General features: G+C 41.0%; 2 protein-coding genes across 2 annotated transcripts in view; one reads left to right on the forward strand and one right to left on the reverse strand.

Annotated features, from left to right (window-relative positions):
• The first annotated feature begins 326 nt into the window (after positions 1-326).
• Positions 327-11364, forward strand: ATG4A (autophagy related 4A, cysteine peptidase). Its single transcript, XM_009889350.1, has 13 exons — positions 327-333; positions 982-1092; positions 2315-2386; positions 2735-2833; positions 4114-4214; positions 4763-4836; positions 6098-6177; positions 7004-7191; positions 7294-7372; positions 8061-8206; positions 8803-8859; positions 9995-10106; positions 10453-11364. Exons 1-13 carry the CDS (start codon positions 327-329, stop codon positions 10515-10517), a joined length of 1191 nt encoding a protein of 396 aa, XP_009887652.1. The 3' UTR covers positions 10518-11364.
• A 2863-nt stretch (positions 11365-14227) lies between these two features.
• COL4A6 (collagen, type IV, alpha 6) overlaps positions 14228-20290 on the reverse strand; it is a 133024-nt gene continuing 126961 nt past the window's right edge. Inside the window, exons 40-46 of the mRNA XM_009889351.1 lie at positions 20096-20257; positions 19048-19146; positions 18625-18771; positions 16790-16906; positions 15847-16038; positions 15327-15613; positions 14228-14679 (exon numbers count right to left, since the gene is read on the reverse strand). Of these exons, the coding sequence (XP_009887653.1) occupies positions 14419-14679; positions 15327-15613; positions 15847-16038; positions 16790-16906; positions 18625-18771; positions 19048-19146; positions 20096-20257 (1265 nt within the window). The 3' untranslated portion in view covers positions 14228-14418. The remainder of the gene's footprint in view (positions 14680-15326; positions 15614-15846; positions 16039-16789; positions 16907-18624; positions 18772-19047; positions 19147-20095; positions 20258-20290) is intronic.

Consider the following 20290-nt stretch of genomic DNA (forward strand, 5'->3'; position numbering starts at 1 on the left):
GAGTTTTCTGGCGGGGAGGGCCGAGCGCAGCGGGAGAGGTTCTTTCGCTCTCTGCACCGTCTCGGGGAAGAAGTTGAAGGTGTTTTCTACCGCCCGCGCTGACACGGAGCGGAGGTGCCTCTCCGGTGCTGGGCGGCCCTGGGGGTGGGTGCTGTAGCTCCATTGCACTTCTGATTGCGGTTCCGTATGGTTTGACTTTTTTTGTGGTATTTCCCTGATGCTTATTCATTCTTTATACTGTATGTACGTGTACTTACTTGAGGAGTAAAATATAATTGTATTTGCTTTCACTTTTAACCTCTGGTTTTTTTAGCAGTATATTCCTTATGATTGGTATGTAAAAGAAATGATTTTACATTCATTTTTACGCGTGAAGACCTGTTTTCCTCTTCCAAGAAACCCTGCTTTATCTACAAATTGATTGAACGGTCTTCTTTAAATAGTACTAATTTGTTATTTTACAGTAAATAGGTCTAGCGTTGAATAATAACGTTAATACATGTTTTATTTGAAGTGTTTCAAATCTCCAGTTAGGAAAGCAAAACCCCGTCTTGCTAACACTTTTCACATGCTTCCCATTAAGCACAAGGGCATAATCGCTCTGAGTGGCAGTATTTGTGCGTTTCAGATCGAGCATGGGCACACATGCTGTGATGCCTAAATTGTTTTTCCCATTCCTCATCTCCTTGAACCAAAGCTCGCCGCAGCCATCCTGAACTTCCCCTGTCCCTTCAGTCAGATTGCTTTTGGTCAAGGTGCCAGCCGTGTTATTCTCTCGGCACTCGCCGAGGAGCAAAATAAAATCCAGCCAAGACCTTGGCTATTTCAGCGTCAGAACAGCTTGTTAAAGGAAAAGAGTAAACGTGGAAGACCCAAAGACTGCAAAGATTAGCTACAACTAGTTCAGTCTAAGAACTCAAAGTTGTGTGTAAAAGAACAAAGGGACAAAATGGAGTTTGAATTTTGTGTATTCCTGTTCAGTTTTATCTAGGTATGAAAACCAGATCACTATTTTGTCAGACTACTTAGAAGAATTTCCAGAAACTGATGAACCGGTGTGGATTTTAGGAAGGCAACACCACCTAAACACAGGTATCTTTAGAATGAAAATTCATCTCTAAAATCTGCAGAGCATTCATGGATTCACATGCAGCAGCAGCTCCTGATTTCCTTACGTTCTCTAAATATCTTGTGAGGGAAGTTTATTTTTCTCCATCATTGAGAAACCAACTATAAGCAACGGTATTCATCCTAAAATGAAACCAGAAGTTTACCGATGTACTTTCTACCCTAATTCATGCAGAGAGATCGTACTTGTAGCAAAGGCTAGTCAGGTATGAGGCTGGTCACTTCTCAACATCAAATGCCTCAGAAATAGGTAAATAAGTAACTTTTGGGGAATGTTCAGTATTACTAATGTTACTTTCCCTTGAGGGATGCTGTCTGCATCTTGTTATTTGCAACTAAAATGGTATTTCGAAAGAATAATAAGAATAGTAACAATAATAATAATAAAATTAACCTAGGGCACGTACTGTATTATGATGAAAATAAATACATGACCTAAAAGTCATAGCAGAGCGATGCATTTGTATATCGTATAAAAACAAGATTTCAGAAATGAGTTTTGCTCCTTGGGGAGAAGACAAGGGCATCCTCCTGTGTTACGTGTCAGAGGCAGTGCCGTCAGTGCAGGTGTGGTGTGCAGGATAGCCGAGGGTACCGCCTACAGCCTGGGTCGGCTGAGGGATCCCTTGAAAAGGCCGGTCAGTCCGAGCTACGACTCAGAGAAAATGCAGCAAGTAGGGTTCTTAAGAATTCTTCAGAGCCTTTGGGAGAATTCTGTAACCGCATGTATTTTTTTTTAAATAAAAAAAAAAAGAGAGAGAGAGATTTAATTACATTTAATATCATTAACCTTTTCTTAAAATGACTGTTCGGAGGTGATGCATAATTCCATGTTGGTTTGCATGTAGAAATTCTTCACCTTTCTTAACTTGCTTTACCAGCTCTGTCCTGAGGACATAGTTCTCCACAAATGTTTCATTCAAGCTGGGCATAGTCCTTCCAAACACCTTGTAAAACTTCATTAGCTAATAATTATTTCATCCTTAATAAGCTAACTTTAATGAGCAGTCTATAAAAGCTCTCCGTGTTTAAACAGCTAAAAATGTTTTAAATATTAAGGGTCTCATAAGTAAAAGCTAACGGGAGTCTTCCAGGCACTCTCTATATTTACTATACAGGGAAAATTAGAATTTTTCAGTTTTAAAAGTTTGTTTTAATAATTTCTTTCCTCTTAAAAATATTCCAGACAAATCTAAGTTATTGTTGGATATAAGTGCTCGTCTCTGGTTTACGTATAGAAGAAAGTTTTCACCTATTGGTGAGTATGCAGCAGCCCAGCTGCCTCGTTATAAATTAGATAGCAGAATTAGTCGTGTTATTATGGACTGAAAAATGATTTTTTTACTGTGTTAGAACATTTTGAGCATCATTTTAAATGTTTATGCAAAGAAAATGTTAAAGCTATTGAATACTGTGTTTACTTGTACCTGCATATACTCAGGTCTTCATGTTCGTAGAGCAAGCAGTACAGTTAGACCAGCAATACAAAAAGAAAAGGTCTTGCTCAGTGTCTTTTATCCACAGGATGGATTTTAATACTGACATTTTCTCTCTGGTGCTGCGCTCAATTTAAGGCCCATATGATCGTAACGAACTTTTCTCATAGGAGGCACCGGTCCTTCGTCCGATGCTGGCTGGGGCTGTATGCTGCGATGTGGGCAGATGATGCTGGCACAAGCGCTGATCTGCAGACACTTGGGAAGAGGCGAGTATGGTTGCTGAGTGAATTTTTGTGTTGTTTGGAGACCGTTTCTTTTTTGTTTTAGTTTTGCGTAAAAGCACAAAACCTGAATTTATTAGCGAAGCTTTCTTTGAGGCCCTTGTAGAAGTTACTAGTGAATTATTCTTGTCTCACAGGGGGAAATCATGCTGGCCTTAAGCAGAGAAATAGAAATAGAGGGAGGACAAATAGGGAATCCCATGGTTGTTACTTTATAAATCTTTTTTTGAGGAATACCCAAGTGGAGGCCGAGGGAAAACCTGCCGCCATGGGTCTGAGTTCTTACCCTTCTCTTCATTGCTTACATAGCCATCAAATGTTCCCACACAGTGACTGTGGGAATAGTGACATAGTGATAGACATCATACAAAGTACTGCACAGACCACTCACCCGTCACCCGCCTGAGGTCCAAACCCCACAGCAGAACCCATTAGTGCAAGTTCTTAAGCCTGTGTCAACACCTCACATCCCAGGATCACAGGTAAGTATCGCAGGTCTGGTCTGCGTGTAGCTGCTGTGTCAATTGAACGGTCACGGATAAGTCTGTAACCCTTATACCGGTGTGCGGTGGTGTCTCTGGTGCTTTGTGGGTTTATCTACTTTAATGACTGATTCCACAGAAGGATTTATCCACTTGAACAACTGAACCCACAGAACGGAGGTGCAAAGATTTAACTGAAGGAGTAGGCAAACAAACAAATTCCCTGAGAAAAACTAGAATATGAACTCGTAGTATCTGGCTACTTCATAGTATCCGCCCCACGTATGCGCTTCTCTGTCAGTAAGTGGGAGGTTACTGATGTTAGAAGCAAGAGCATACATGGCAAAGCTGGGTTTTGGATCTCGCTGTGGGAGAGGGCCAGCGCTGCCTTTGGACTTTGCTTTACAGATCTTATGTCATTATCTGATACATACTTACAAATCTAACAAAGTCTAAAGAGAGTGTATAGTTTTAAACAATGTTGGAAGCTCACCTAGAGCAAGAGCTATCAACTCTCAGCAGTGATGGCTCAGAATATGTTTGCAGTTGATGTTTTAATTTTATTTTCCCAGTTTTCACAATCTGGCTTGTGATGATAAAGGGCAGCGTGATAGTAAATGACAAGCTGTGACTTCTAGGAATTCTAAACGAAATGTAAATATAAGAGATGAATTGTACATTAGTCTTTTAACATCTCATTGTATGGCTTTCTACTATCTAGAAATTTGATTGGGATGTTGGAAACATTATTTTTTAATCTGTATAACTTTTTTTTCCTGTAAGATTGGCAATGGGAAAAACACAAAAAACAACCAGAAGAATATCATAGAATCTTACGGTGCTTTCTAGATAGAAAAGATTGCTGTTATTCCATCCACCAAATGGGTAAGAATACACATCAACTTTTTTTTTTATTATTCCACTGAAATTCCCACTGTGTTGAAACTTTCTAATTTGAAATATGTTAATTCAAAATTTTAAAAAGGCGATTATGAAGACGATGTATATGTTTATATATAGATAGAAATGCATGCAAATGGGTACAAATTATAATAATTCAGAAATGTTATTCACTAAGACCTAAATAAATCTGTATACTAGAATCTAGCTCTTGATGAAGTGTGCAAGCCTTGGGTACCAGAGTTGATAGTATTAAAACAGACAGTCACAAAGCGTATTACTGTAATTTGCAATAATGGACACTAATATTTTTAATTCTCATTACAGTTTAGAAACTTTTTGTAAAGGACCTAGCAGTCATTAAGATTTGAAAAGAGCATAGATTGAGAAAACAATTGTTGTTGCCAAATACAGTTTGCAGTTTCTCTAGAATATATGTCAAATATTAGCAGGTCATGCTATTTAACATGCATTGTGACCAGACTCTGTGTGGTCTTTTTTTTTTTTTTTTTTTTTTTCCCCTCATGTGGCCGCGCAGATGGGTGTTGGAGAGGGGAAATCAATCGGAGAATGGTTTGGACCAAATACAGTTGCTCAAGTACTGAAGTAAGTCCAGTTGCACTGGCTCACTCAGAATGTACTCCCCCGGGGCAGCTGAGATGTGGCCCAAGACGCGGCGTTAAAGGCTGGTCTCCCTCGCTCTCAGAATCAGGAGTAGATATGCCATGTGTTTGCAAGTACCGCGCGGACCGTGATGCTGTAGCCTGGTGGGCAGGTACTGAGTTGGGATTGGGCAAGTTTTAAATTTTAATATACCAAGAGCTGGGGGAAGACCTGCAGAAAGGTCTCTCCTGCTATGGTATCTACTTGCCCTAACCACTAACCACCGGAGATAGGAATTCCTTTCCACAAAGCGGCACAGCTTTGACAGGTCACGAGTGCCCCCGTGCAGTTTGGAGTGGTGGTGTGGGACATCAGAGTGAAGTCATCCAGGCCAAGGAGGGAACCAAAGCGCAACTCCTCACTGTCTGAGCTGCAGTTCTGCCCGAAGGCTGCCGTGTAAAACACGGGCAGCTCCTCCTAGTCTAGAAGCCACACGTGAAAGAGGTGACTTTGCTCTCTTTGTGAGGGATAGGCGGAGGTGCCAAATCTCAAGTGGAGGTTAGACTGCAGGTCCAAGAGTCAGCAGCAGTTCTTTGCAGCCCTGGGACAGACACGCATTCTGGAGAGAGGAGCTAAAGCGTGCCTCGGCCTCCAGCCCTTTTCACTTACCAATTCTTCATGGCTTAGTGCTCACATACAGGTTTTTCTCGCTTATTTTAGACAGCTGACTCTGCCTGTGCATCTTAAGAGCGTAGCTCCCTTCCCCAGAGTTTTGGATTCACACAAGCGGACAGAAACCTGTGTGCCGTGATGTCTCCCTTCTAACTTTTGGGTGCTGAACACCTTTATCTGATCTAGCTTTTAATGCCCCGAGTCTGCTGTCCACATGTGCACAGAAATAGTTCCACTGAATTTAGTGGAACTTCTTAAGCAAAAAGTAATGTGCAAAACTGGCACAGGAATTTTTTTTCTTCTCGAGACAATGCCAAGCAGAATGGGGAGGATCCCACTGCAGAGGCTCTTAAGTGCAATAAAAAATAATAAACTTAATTAGGTGGTTGAGCTCTTACTATCACTGCATTTGGCCAAAGGGCAAAGCAGCTTTCCCCTGGAACAGTGTGTGTGCTTTTCCTGGTACCACTCAGTATTTATTTTTCTAAACATATTAAGCATTGAATATTCAAAGCTATCTTTTTATTACATGGAGAAAGCTACTCTCCTGGTCCTCCTAGTTTATATTAATTATGACCTTAATGTTTTCTAGGAAGCTTGCTTTATTTGATGAATGGAATTCATTAGCAGTTTATGTATCTATGGACAATACAGTGGTCATTGAAGACATCAGTAAGTGAAACATCAGTTCTTTGGTTACAGTTTTTGATTTGATTCCACTTTCCTGAATGCATCTAAGTATGAACAAAATAGTTTTGGGCCATCCCTACTTGTTTTGGGCCATCCCTACTTGTTCCCAGGGTAAAAAAAGGAATAAAGGAAATGCAAACTCAGGTTTTGGGTGTCCAAAACTAAAGCTAGCACAGAACGGCGTTGGCCTTTTTGGTGGCTCATTTACATACCATGCAGTTTGGGAGAAGATGGAGTTTGGGCTGTGCTATCTAAAGTCCTACCCCAGAAATGGAATGCGGTTGCAGTATGTAGAAATACAGAGAATTGTTTTTAATACAGAGTTTGCCAGAGAGATGTGTTTTTGTCAGGCAAAAGAGAAACCAGGGGCAGATCCTAAAGAAACAGGCCAGGCTTAATTTTCAGTTCTAATAAAGGTGGGCTTACAAGTGGTACGTAGCCATAGCTTATTTTGTGTTCACATCACTGGAAGTGAAGAGTTCCCTGAAGAGTTTCTAATGCTGTCGTATCTGCCATTTCATTTTCTGGGCAAAGCTTGACAGTATTAATAAAGCTAGCAGTAAACGTAACTTTCATCTTAAGTTTTCATCCCCAGCCTTTTACATCATGTCTCACTAATGTGCCAGCACATACTACGTCTGCTAGAATTACTCCTACTAAATAGTTACCATTTCCATGACCTGGTCCTTTTGTCTTAAAACAAGAGCTCTAGAAAGACGTCTGCCAAAGTAGCTTAAATGATGACTGAGAGGAAGATCTGCTCTGTGTTCCTTTGTGCGTTCATTGATTTCTGGTTTTATTCCCACAGAGAAAATGTGCTGGTCCCCTCCCCAGAGCAGCAGCGCGGCCCACAGCAGCGCACACGTGCACAGAAGTGCTCTCAGCCGAAATAAGAACGCAGCAGGATTCTGCACAGGCTGGAAGCCCCTCTTGCTTATTATACCTCTACGGCTAGGGATAAATCACATCAATCCAGTGTATATCGATGCGTTTAAAGTAAGTTTTTTTTCAGTGAATTGGTTGTTATTGTGAAATGAGTTCTGTTACATCACCGAACAAATCAACTACAATTTCGGTTTTCTCCCTTTGAACTCCTAGGAATGCTTTAAGATGCCACAGTCTTTGGGAGCGTTAGGAGGGAAACCAAATAATGCCTATTATTTCATAGGATTTTTAGGTAAGGATAAAGAAACTTATTCCAAATATGTGTATGATCTAAAGAGAGGTTGGTTTGGGGTTATTTTGGAAGGGGAAATAGTAAGAAGTTTAGGGATGAGAATAGAAGAAACGAAGAAACATACCTCAAATACTTCAGGAACAGTGTGATACCATCCTTACAGGAACAGAAAAGTAGCAGCAAAGCTTGACATAAAAATAAGTAATGGTATAAGCAAGAACAGCACACTAAGAACCACTGATGGACGTCGAAAAGTGTCAAATGGCACTACTGCTTTTGTAAAACCTGAACTGGTTTAGTCAGATTTCTTTGTTCCAATTTCTGAATGAATGCCTAATGGGATTACGGATTGCATTTGTGGTCATCCTGTACTTTTTGATCTGTGGAATGTTAGGGATTATAACAGTTGACATTTTTAAAAAATGTACTGGACCTCACATAGAAAAAGGCAAGTATGTGACAAAGGTAGAACAAACCAACCAAAAAATCCACAGTAATAGAAAACTATACTAAATACTCTGTGGGAAACAATGGTGTCCAACTTTCTGATTCTCTTGAAGAGTCCCTGGCTAGAAAGTCTAGATATTGACTATGATGATAATCTAACTTCTGGTTTACGAGTCTGGATGGAGTAAGTGCTTATTAAAGTCTGTTGCTTCTTATCAACATATGAATTTTACCCATACAGGCAATGAGTTGATCTATTTGGACCCTCACACCACTCAGAGTTTTGTAGATTGGGAAGAAAATGGCACAGTTGATGACCAGAGCTTCCACTGCCAGCAAGCCCCACACAGAATGAAGATCATGAATTTGGACCCTTCAGTAGCTTTAGTAGGTGTTAGGAAATAATAGATGTCTATACGTTATTTCTGAGTAATATCTCTGTATATTGATAAGGGCAGCAATGCATTTTCTTGAGCAGAATCAAGATCACAGGGCAGTCTTCTACCATCTAAAATTCAACAGGTGGCCGTTTATGTATTAACTGCATGGGATACGTTAATCTTGGGTCAAGCAGGGAACTGGCTGGTTGTACCCTGGGGAGCTCATTCATTTTCTGTACTGAGCAGCATTTACCTTTTGCAAGAAGGTCAAAGCAAGGAACCGTTTCCTTATTTTATTCCATCACTACCACATATGCCTGGTCGCTCTGGACAAGTTCCTTAAGTTTAACTTATTTTACATCATAATTTACAAATCTTTAAATGGAATTACTTGTAGAAGTCATCCAGTATACGTCAAAAGGTGGTAGTTGAAGAAATTAAATGTGATCCCATGCCAGTATCCTTTGGTTGGGCTATGGGTGATTGTCACTTGAGACATATGTTTCTAAAGCTTTAAACAATGCATATAGATACCACAGCCTCCTTCACACATTGACATGTTGTTATTATTTAATACTATGGCTATATGTATTTTTTCCCTAGGGCTTCTTTTGCAAAGAAGAATGTGATTTTGATAACTGGTGTAGTCTTGTACAAAAGGTAATAGTACTATCTTTATTTGCTCTGTATGAAATAATGCATAGTTTGTTGGTTGGGTTTTTTTTAAATGGAAATTCCCATTACAGCTTTCTCTGCATACAAATTAAATGAGCCATAGAGGAGAATGCATTAGTGCATCAGGGTAAGCCAGTCCTACTGAATGGCTAATTGGAGTTTGTTCAGCATTTTGACAACCATGAACACTTGGAAACGAGTGTAAATATATATGCTTTAAAAGTTTTTCTTCTTTTAGCACTACTATGTTACTGGATGAAACTTAGTCATTTACTGAGAAATAAATGTTAAAAGTAAGTTTGAACTGCCATGTTGTAGCAATTTATTTATTTATTTGCTTCCTGATCCTTTTTTATATATGTCATAATACATGTTCTAATTACAACTGTTAGTCCCTGGTACCACAGAAGATCTGGTTCTGTAAATGATGGATCCCTCCAGCTCCTGCTGAGCTGCAGGACACACAAAAGGTGCTTGCTGCCACAGGAGAAGGACTTTAGGATGCTTCTGCATGCAGTTGGTACACAAAGCAACAGAAGTAACATCAACCTCTAAAGGCGTTTATTAAAAAAAAAAAAGCTAAGGAAAGCAGTTTGTAAATACCCGAAATGCAGGATGTCGTTTACCTCATCGAAGGAGTGGAATTTGACTTCAATAATAACTTGTTTCTCCTGATCAAAACCTGTCCTTCAAAATCTGCTGGGGTTTTGGAGCTGATAGATCAGCCTTTTGTTCCCATCGATCAACAGAAAACTTGAACACAGAGAGGTTCATGCAAGTAATTTTCTTTTAAAAGGCAGAAAATACTGTACATTCTTGCTGTCTGTTTGCTACATGTAAACAAAATTATAGGTGTATGGATATCAAAGCTAATTATAAAACACTGATAACTTGTAGGACAGTTCAAGGGATTTCTCTTCCAGGTGTGTTTTCAACTAGGAAAATATTACAGAGCTCTGTGAAGCAGTGATTCATAATGGTGGGTACCTGAAATAACAGGTTTTCATTCTGTGTTTGCATAAAGCCTTTGTTTTTTGATAGATGTACATAATTAAAAATGTTTTTAATTAAGCAGACATTTTTTTAGCCATCTTTTAAAATGAAAGTATTGCGTCCTCAGGAGATTCTAAAGCAACAGAGTCTGCGGATGTTTGAGCTGGTCCAGAAGCATCCCCCCCACTGGCCTCCTTTCATACCTCCCACCAAGCCAGAAGTGACAACTACCGGAGCAGGTGCAGTACCCACTGAAAGTGCTGTTGTGCAGCAGAGTGTTCCTCGTTAGCAAACAAGAATAATCACAGGTGGAATAATTATGCTTTCCTAAGTGTCAAGCAATCGCCACATGGTTAAATGCTTTATTCTTACGGAATGTCAGACAGTTATCCAAACAGGCCACATACAGTTGCTAGCACAGCTTTTATTTTTTTTAATCTTACAAAATACTTTGAAGGACACATTCCAGAAAAGTGTTTGGGTGTTTTGGGGTTGGTTGTTTGGTTTTCGTTTGGTTTTTTTAAGTAAACAAAATTGGGCAAGTCTTTAGATTCTAAATGTGTTTTTTTTTTATTTTTTTTGCAGAACTCATCGAATCTACTGACAAGCTATTTGAATTGGAGGAAGAATTTGAAATCCTGAGTGTATGAAGGAAGCTGTGGTGACTCTTCTGAGTATTGAACGTATTGCTAATATTATTGCATTGACTTAAATCACACAGCCATGTTAGCCCCAAAGTGCCTGAAATTACAGATAGCAGAGCACAAAAACCTGGTAGCATCCAAAACTCCAGCAGTGACAGTTCCCGCTGTCAAAGCGCTTCCCCGGCTGGAAAGGCAGTAAAAGATCTTCTTATAAGACCCTTAAAGGGAACCTCTTTTTAATGTGTGTCTTTCCTGAAGACAAACGGACCTTTGAGATTAAGGCAAAAATAAGTATATCACTGGGCTGTATGTTTGGAGAAAGGGATGACACGAAATGGATATTTCTTGCTCTCATATAATGCAATAGTTTAGTTCTTAAAGCGAAACAGTCTTCAGTTAAGGAGGATGTTTACTTCTGTTCCCTCCTGTGGGCTGCATCATAGAAAAAATACATTGTCTTGTTTAAAAGATCGACTGGATCAGAAGAAAATCGTTTCCTTGTTAAATATTTTAACATGTATTTGAGCAACCACACTTTATTACAAAAATGTTTCTGTAAAAGGAACTATGTCTAATGTATACGTTTTGCAACAGCCTTCCTGTTTCTGGGAAACCTCAAGAGGAACAGGAGACGCGGACAGTTGATATAGATCACAACCACTGTTATAGTTATGATCTATTTCACCTTTACCTTAAATTTCAAATCATTAAAATTTAGGCTGACTTTTCTTTCGGAGCTAAAATGAGTCAAAGCTGGTTTAACTGTACCTTATTTATTTTAAAAAAAGATTTACACAAGTTTCTCTGTTACAGCACTTTATCTGTGCATCTAATAAATTTCTTAAGCTTTTCATAGGTTGTATGCTGCTATATTTTGTTAATTTGTTTGTGTGAACTAAATATAAACCAGGTTATCTTAAAACTTAATATATAGGCATATGCAAATTACGTAATTGTTGTTTTTTGACTTGTTGCCTTTTGAAGTCTGTTTTGGTAAAAGTGCCTTAATTCTACAGGTTTATCAGAACAGCCTGTGCAGTTTTATTTCTATGGCAGAGCATCTCTCTAGCAGCCATAAGAAAAACAGCTCAGAATAATTCAAGGCAAAGATCTTTTAATCCATTATAAAGTTCCTTTTTACTATCAGACAGTCCCCATTATGGTCATTTTGTCATGATAGTGTAATGGACATGAATCGCACAGTCTCATCTTCACCAATAAACGACAACATAGAGAAATACCGAATGCCGTCTCCTCTCACTTGCACTTCTTCATCAGGGCCAGTGTGATTTCCAAGAAAATAGTTAACCAGATCATATTTCATCTTGTTTGCCTTCAGTGTTTATTAAGCACAGTTAGGAAACTATACACTTAGAAAAAAATATCATTTTCTTCCCCTCTCCGTGGATTAGCTGTATGTTTTTCTTAAAAACAAAGCATTACTTCTTAATTAATACATGAACTTACTGTTTGTGTAACAGCAATTGTAGCCCTCTCCTCCCCACAGGCAAAAATGAAAATGAAGCCCTTGCTCTGAAATGCTCAGTCTCAAGCAGTAACTGCCAAAAAAAAAAAAAAAAAGGAAGCCCCTAAGTTGGAAAATAAAAATAATTTAAATAATAAAAATCAGTCAGTGGAGTACAACATACGTATTCCCCAGGTAGCTCTTAGCTGTTATGTCAATGCTCTTCAGAGATGTCTCAGCCCTGCAGACCTCTGGGGGAAGTATTTGGGGGGTGTGTGTGGGGTAAACAGATTTATGAAAGCGGGGCTGATGGAAGAACAGCAGTAACTGGAATTCCCTCCACGCGCACCTGACAGGGAACGGCTTGCGCGGGAACAGGCTGGGCTTGTTGAACTGGGTGGAAGTCTGGGCAGTGAGAGCAGTGGCGCCAGGTTATTGCAAGAGCAGCAGTTCCCTAAAGGTAGCGGTGCTTACAATGCGTAAGGTGCTGATCCGGGAAAAAAAAATAAGTGTATTTGCATGTGTCCATGTTCGAAACCAAAACCATGTCCCTGTAGATGCAATACCCGATTGACATTCTTTTTTATAGCACTGTGGGAGCCCAATGGCTGAAAAATTTGTTGTGGTTTGCCAGCTATTCGCACGAATTTTCAAAAAGTAGTGAGCTTCCCTGGGTGCGCACAGTGTTTTAAAGTTGTATTTGCATAACCCAAGATGTTAATACAATGTGATCTGTCTGTGCTGGGACAGCTAAGAAGTAGCTTGGGTATTCTGCATAAAAGGATTGCCACTCAGGAGTGTTAAAATGCCTTAAAAGATATTTGCAAAATGCATGCAAAGCAGTTGCTGATCTGTCACAATTAGGAATAAGCTAAATGAAAGACTAAATTGTTCTTTGCGAATCCCCTGCTCATCTCCAGGGTGGTTCAACTCTAGAACGTGCAGAACTCTCTGACCCCAATCTAGGAAGACGGTATTATATTACGCATGTAAATAATCACGGAAGGCAAAAATATTATCTGCTTAAGAGTAATCATGTTAAGTACTTTGCTGGATAGAGCTAGAGCCCGAGACCCTAGTGAAGAAATAATACTTTAAAATAATGTCCCAGTCTTGTATTAATAATAATTTTCTGAACAATTTTGTCTTCAAGATTTTTAAGCCGAGGTGATAGTGTATTTGCAAGGCACTTCTTTCAAATATCCCGGAATGTCAATATATAAGGATTGCCTATGCTTCACTCTAGAGAGGCTGATGATAATTACTTTAGCCCAACTAAATGAATTCATATTTTTTTTATATATATATATATTAGCATACTTTTTTCATGGCTGTCCCCCAAAATATACAAGGATAATACAATCAGTGGCACTTCTCTTTAATTATGCCCTGAAGGAAAGTGTGACTAACTAACAGTGCATACACTAGAAATACAATTTTTTAAACTAACAGATAAAGCCCAGAGGAAGAAGTATACAACACGTAGTGCCTGTAGAAGTAACAAATGTACATCCCATAATCACTTACTCCTGTGTTTGCGTAAGCTTGCGTGCTAGCTAGCAAAGCCTCTACTTTTCAAATACACACAGCTCGAATAACTACAAAACAAGTGTGCCACGGCTACCTCAGAAAGGAAATGTATGTTCATAGCAATGAAATATTTCTGGTGGCTGCACATCATTTGACTGCAAGAAGATAAGCACAGACCTGGAAATAAACATTTTACCTGGAATATGTTTCAATAGAAAGCTACGAAAAATGCTAGAGGTGTTTTGGATTCATCTTCACATCAATATTTGCATTTTTCACTGGGGTGGCTCTTTAAAGTCAACTGTGGATGAGAGTTGATTAGAATTGATTACCTGTCACTGGAGGAAAGCACATTCCATCTGTTTAATAAGCAAAGCAAAACAAATTAATCTTTGAGTCTTCCTAAGGAAGTCCGTTATCAGCCATTAATGCTTAGTGTTTCTGAGTCTATTCTGTATTTCATAGAAGAATGACTCTTCATTCCCTTACACTAGACCAAATACTGTTTGCAAAGACACTAATAAAGCAAAACTGTTGAAAAGTCTCTCTTGTTGGCGACTGGCACGTGCCTGGGACAGAGGAGTGGTGTAATGGGAAACATCAGTTACTCTTCGCTCTGAATAAGGCACTCGCAGAGACTTTCTGAGGTAGCCATAAATGAGGGAAAAAAAAAACCACTGAAGTAAAAGCATAGCACCATGTTCCATAAAAAAAAAGAGGTTTCGGAGCACTGGTGTTTTTCTCCTCTGTGTGCAGTCAAACTCCTGGACTTGACACTTGATTTTTGTAGAATTCTGGCTGTCTTGATTCACCCATCCACGCACAAAACAGGTTTATGAATTTATCCTTTGCACATCAGTGATGTCTACTCTTAGGTAAGAAAGACTGGTAATGTTATTGCATTTTTGTTAACTACAAGTTCTTCATGCACACTTGGCAACGGCTGACCCTTGTCCGAAGCTGTCCCGCTTTCAGAGTTTCTGAGGGAGGAGCACTGACAAACTGCTGCGACTGTTCAACAGTCGTCAGCCAGAAGCTGTATTTGTTCGCAAAATAATGGCACGTTCCCCGAGCACCGTTGCATTCAATGAATGGAGTAGCACGGAAATCCTCCAGGCAAGAACCAGGTGAGACCAGGGACTGACCTCCACCTTCTGCACCAGCCGCAGTGTGCTGAAATAAAGATGCCAATTTAAATGAGTTCAAAGGAACAGAATGGGAGGTAAACAGCGGAGTCCTCCAGTTCCATTGTTAAAGGAGTTTAACAGGCAACCAAAATTATACCTTGGCTATGTCTATCTGTCTTTTGAGTCAGGGCTAGAGGTGAAGAAGCAAACAAATGTACTTAGGCTGAATATACAGACCTGGTATAATGGAAAACCAGATCTTCACTTGCAAGCTGGGAAACTATAATGCTGACTTCATACTTTTCTAACAGTCTTACACTAATTAGCTTCTATGCGAGTGCTATGGAAAATGTTCTATTTTTTCTACTGAGAGAGGGGATTAAGACAATACTGTAGCCAATTAGCGTTTCCACATTTAAAGGTTTGAAGAACAAAGACTATGTGTGGCAATACAGAACTACTGCGTCGATGTTACTACTGAATTTGAGCAGTACAGGTGAGGTGGAGAGCGAAACAGGAACAAACTCAGAGCCTACAGCAGACTGGCTGATAACGAATAAACGCACGAGGGCAAGAAGCTACAGGGCTCTGGTTTCCTGTAAGCAAGTCACAGAACATTGTCTCAGTCACCTGATCAAAGAGGAGCTCTAGAAATGTTTAAAGCTGCCTTTGCATTAGCAATAGTGTCCTTACCATCAGGAAGGAGTATCCTATCCACAGGCTGCGCCAGCCAAGGGGACACTGTGGGATGGTGATGTCCTGGCTGTGCACAGCCACAGCCTGGGAAGGTGCTTCACATACTGAGCAACGACTGATGTACTGTGGGATCTGAACGCTGTCCACTGGCATCATGGGGATGGGAGCAGTGGTGGAGAGCCAGTAGGACTTGTCATTTCGGCTAGCGTAGTAGCACACTTCATTGATGTTGCAGTAAATAAAAGGCATGGTGCTGAAGCGAGGCAAACATGAGCCAGCAAAACCTGGAAAAATTAGAGAGGCGGTCGTATCACGCATCTGCCAAATGCTCCAACGCATACACACCAGACATGAGTGGCAGAGGATGGCGCAAGTGACACTGCACCCAGCACAAATTATGGCCAAGCAGACTTCCACCACCTGTACTACAACAGCCTGCGGTACCAATGAAGATTGCTCATTTGAAACGGGATTTTGGTCCATGTTGTTTATGCCTGAGAGAATTCTGTCAACTCACCAAGATCCTGGTTGTGTGACTTTTCCTGCCCCTCCACATACAGTAAGCTGTAGCCGTCCCAGAGCTTATTCATTCCTATGGGACAAGGTGGGATTTGGTCTGACTGACTGTGCTTCACTAACGTGTATCCAACGCCCACGCTCCGACCAGGCATTCCTGGCAAACCAAGTGAGCCCGGCTTTCCAGCAACACCTAGAAGACAGAAAAGGAGTCACTGTTACTAACAGGCAGCGTGGACACCAGCTGGCTCTATACCCAATTTTGGCATTGCTGTCATTGTGTGTATGTCAGTCTTGCACAAGAAGGAGCACAAGTATTGATGCTTTTTACATGAATAATCAGACTTGCCAGTTCCAAAAGCAATCATTTCACAGTAGCACCCACCCATTTCCTACCTCATTTAATTTTCTTTCTCTCAACTCTGGTGCCAATGCATTAGCACATATCTCACAGCACAATAATTCTGAGTATCGCAAAGCACCACCAAAAACCTATTAAATTAATTTTTGCTATAGTGCTCTTCATGACGATATTCCTTTGACACAGAAAGGCCAAAAGCTGTACAACAAATCTGTGGCAGAATTCAAACCTTTTCTCTCTCACTGTCCCTTTCCCCTACCATCCAGCCCTCACAGCTGTGTTCTCTGTGAATACCATTTCGCTGGTTTAGATCTTTAAGATGACTCCCACACCCACAAAACGTTAAAACCAGCAGATGTTCAGGAGTGTACCTAGGGAAACACCAGCAGTGATAGACAACAAGGACATGTGACATAATCTTCCTCACTGAAGATTAAGTTTACTAGAAGACACAAGATCGTGTGCATCCCCTGGTCTTCCTAAGGTAATTGGGTGTTGGGGAGGGTCTCTGCAGAACCTGTAGGCAAACAGAATTCTACTGATGGCTTCTTTCGAATCTGTGCTCCCCAAATCAGAAAAATACCTTCAAATCCTTGTGGTCCTGGGACACCCGAAGGTCCTGGATCCCCAACTATGCCAGGTGATCCAGGAAAACCATCACGTCCTTTCAAACCAGATCTTCCTGGCAGACCTTTTGCACCTGAAATTAAATACAATTATTACTATCATTACTTCCTCATACTAATGCCTTCACTCTGCAATCATATTCCTGAAGAGAAATAGGTTGTCAGCAGCCATGCTGAGAGCTCCCTCTTCAACAGCTGCGCTGACAAACAACCAACTCCACACAGGAATTCTGCACGATCTGATTGTCCATTAAAAGATCGAGAGGTGCAGCTGAACATTTGACAAGGCTGAAAATGCAGCACTGAGATCTGGGATAAGCTACCGACTTTAGTCTGAAGCCACATCGGACCTAAGACTCAGGTTTCAATTTGATGGCTGTGGAAGTCTGTGAACTCATCTCTGTCTCACGAGGTTCCTGACACTCTGAAAACAAAAATCCTCTGGTATAACAGTCCAGCTGTTGTAAGCTGAAGAAAGTTGAGCCACCTTGCTGAAATTTTGCTGAAGAAAAGTCACTTCTTTTGCTTGATTTCACCCTTTTTTCAAACCAGAAAACTGGCCTTAATGTTCAGCATAAATATTATGTAAAAATATTATGTAAAATTAGAGCCACTGACTTGAACTAAATTCACCTTGCCCCTCCTCCCCCTGATATTCAGTGATGAGCATCTGACTGACAAATCTTTAAAAAGCCTCAGGGCAGTGAAGGGTACTCAAAATATAAAGGCTTAGAATTAAGTGGGATGTAAGAGGAGGTGGCCGCCTATGGACCTTTAGAATCCATTCAGGACTGTCCCGACTCTGAACCAGGAAGGTCTGGCATGGATTGGATAAACCAACAATAAAATAAGTGTTCAGGATGTTACTAGTTAAAATATAACACAACAGTATAAGGAGACAGAAGGCGCCACGCAATTGCACAGAGCTAGATACATAGCATGTGATCAGCAATGTGGAAAGTTAAATTTAGTATAAAGAAACATGTGACTGGGAAACAGATGGGTGTACATTTGCACAACTTTTGTAAAGATTAGGCACTAAAAACAGTATAAATAGGGGTAATTTCCCAATGAACTTCTCTCTTTCCGCTGCTCTGCAGCATCTGCTCCTGATGGCCTGACCACTGTTGATAAAGGCTCTCTCACCTTTTACACTCTGCACGTTTATTCCCGTTAGGAACTGAGCAGAGGAAGGCAGGCACTGGCACAGCTCTCTGCACTGGGACGGGATTCAGGAGACCGCCTGGGGGAAGGACTACTGCTAAGTGATGTTCCCGCTCCAGGAGTTTTCATGAACAGAAGAGAATACTAACATTTAAAACCCGCCTGAATGGCAGTGCTGAGAAAGGGATCGTGGGACTTGCTGGGCCTTGGAGAGCCAACTGGTGCAAGACTCATCAAAGTCACTTTGCCAAACAATATGAACCACAGAGGTTCAGGCTGAAGTTCCCAGCACTTCTCCAGTTACAGTATTTCATGGACAATTCAAATAATTCTCAGTGGTGAATTATTTTCATGGCCCCTCCACCTGCTAGTACCAAAGCTGGTAACATATCAGCCACATCACAGGCTGCTGCACCTAATTCTGGAAACCTAATTAAAAACACTATAAAAGTGCATGAACAGAATTTATCAAATACATTCTAATAACAATAAAATATGATATTCATATGCATTTTGCTGGAGTTATTTCCTTTATTAGAAAAACCTGTAAACCTTCCTAATGTATTTGAGAAAGTAGCGTTTTTCTTGCAGAAGACCAGTGTTTCAGTGATTGGAGTGTACTTTTTACCTGGTTTTCCAGCTGGGCCCTGGAATCCAGGATCTCCATCGAAGCCAGGGACACCATCAATTCCTGGCAGACCAGGTAAGCCTGCAGGGGCTGTGACTTCTTCCGGCTGTGGGGTTATACCTGGAGCCCCTTGTCGACCAGGGAGACCTGCACACGGTGCAAATGACAGTGTAAGTACCCCACAAAAAATTCACAGTTTTGATGACAATGACGACAAAAAGAAGTAGTATGTTAAATTAAGATTGCCTTAGTACACCAGCACTGGGTATCTTTATAAAAAGTGGTATGTCAAGCTCTTTCTAATGTATTTCAATCTCTAAGAAACTGAGTCCCCCAAACAAGCCTACTAAGGGAGGTCTGAAATTTTCCCCAGCCTGAACCACGTGCAATAAAATATAGCTTTTCAAATCCTTCAGCACTCACCTCGACGTCCCATTTCACCCTTCAGCCCAGCATAACCAGGATCCCCCGCAGGCCCATCTTTACCCGGCATCCCCATAAGGCCAGGCTCACCTCTTATACCTGCAAAGAGACACAGCTAAAGACCTCAGGGGCTAAGATCCTGATTCTGATCCACAGCTGGGGCACCGAGAAACACACTGATGGCAGCAATGGCAACAGCAGTTCAGCTCTGAGATGGAGAAGACCACAACCCTTAAGGAACTCTGTCCCCATTTTGGTGTCCAGAATGGCTGCAGAGCCTCAAGATAAGAATTTTCACTGCTACATAATAACACTTTATTGAAAGTTTTATTCCCCTACCTTGGGTAACCCAGGGAAAGTTTTTGGGGAGTATACAACTTTTCTATTTGGAATCCATCTCTACGCACAGCACAGAGGGATGGGGATCTGCCAGCCTACAAAGACAGCATATAGTTCTTCACCTGGCAATGGTTGTCCATCCTTTCCTGGCTTTTGAGATGTGCAGTTTCTTTGAAACCTTGCTACTAGAGCTCTTGTTTGCAGCTGCCCTCTAGTCTCCTTTCACAGAGACCAAAGAGAGTTCAACCTGCTCCCTGCCTCAGCCCAGAACAAGATCTCTTAACTCCTACAATCCTCTTAAGCCTCTTGTGGAGACCTAAATCCACCACACTATGCCTCTGAGCATACGTGATAGGTGGGATGAAACAGCATCTCCAGTCTTTGCCTAGACAGCAGATGCAAGTGGGTAACTATAGTCGACAAGCACAGCACCACTGCATATGGACATCATCTACTCAGAAAAAAAACAAAAGGGAAAAAAATCATTAGGGACACACTGAAGAGCACCTGGAGCTGGCCTCACTTTGCTGGTTTTGGCATCAGTAGGTAAAACCTGCACAGACCAAAAGGGAAGACTTGGACAACAAACTCAGCTGTGCTTACAGCTGAATGAGGATGTTTCCAAGCAGTCACACTAATCACACAATAGCCATTCATACTGTCAAGGTGACAACTACCAAACTTTCAAGGTCTTTCAAAGCAAAATTACCTTTGAATCCCGATGCTCCAGGGAGTCCAATTGGACCAGTGGGTCCCACATCACCCTTAGTGCCTCGCAAGCCAAGAACACCAGGGAAACCTGGGTTGCCTGTGTCACCTTGGTCAGAAGCTGGGCCAGGGGGCCCTCGTGGTCCTGGAGGACCTGGAAGACCTAGAGACAAGAGGGGTAAGTAGCACAATCTGC

This window comes from Charadrius vociferus, unplaced genomic scaffold (assembly GCF_000708025.1).
Source record: "Charadrius vociferus isolate BGI_N301 unplaced genomic scaffold, ASM70802v2 scaffold7, whole genome shotgun sequence".
Lineage (NCBI taxonomy): Eukaryota > Metazoa > Chordata > Aves > Charadriiformes > Charadriidae > Charadrius > Charadrius vociferus.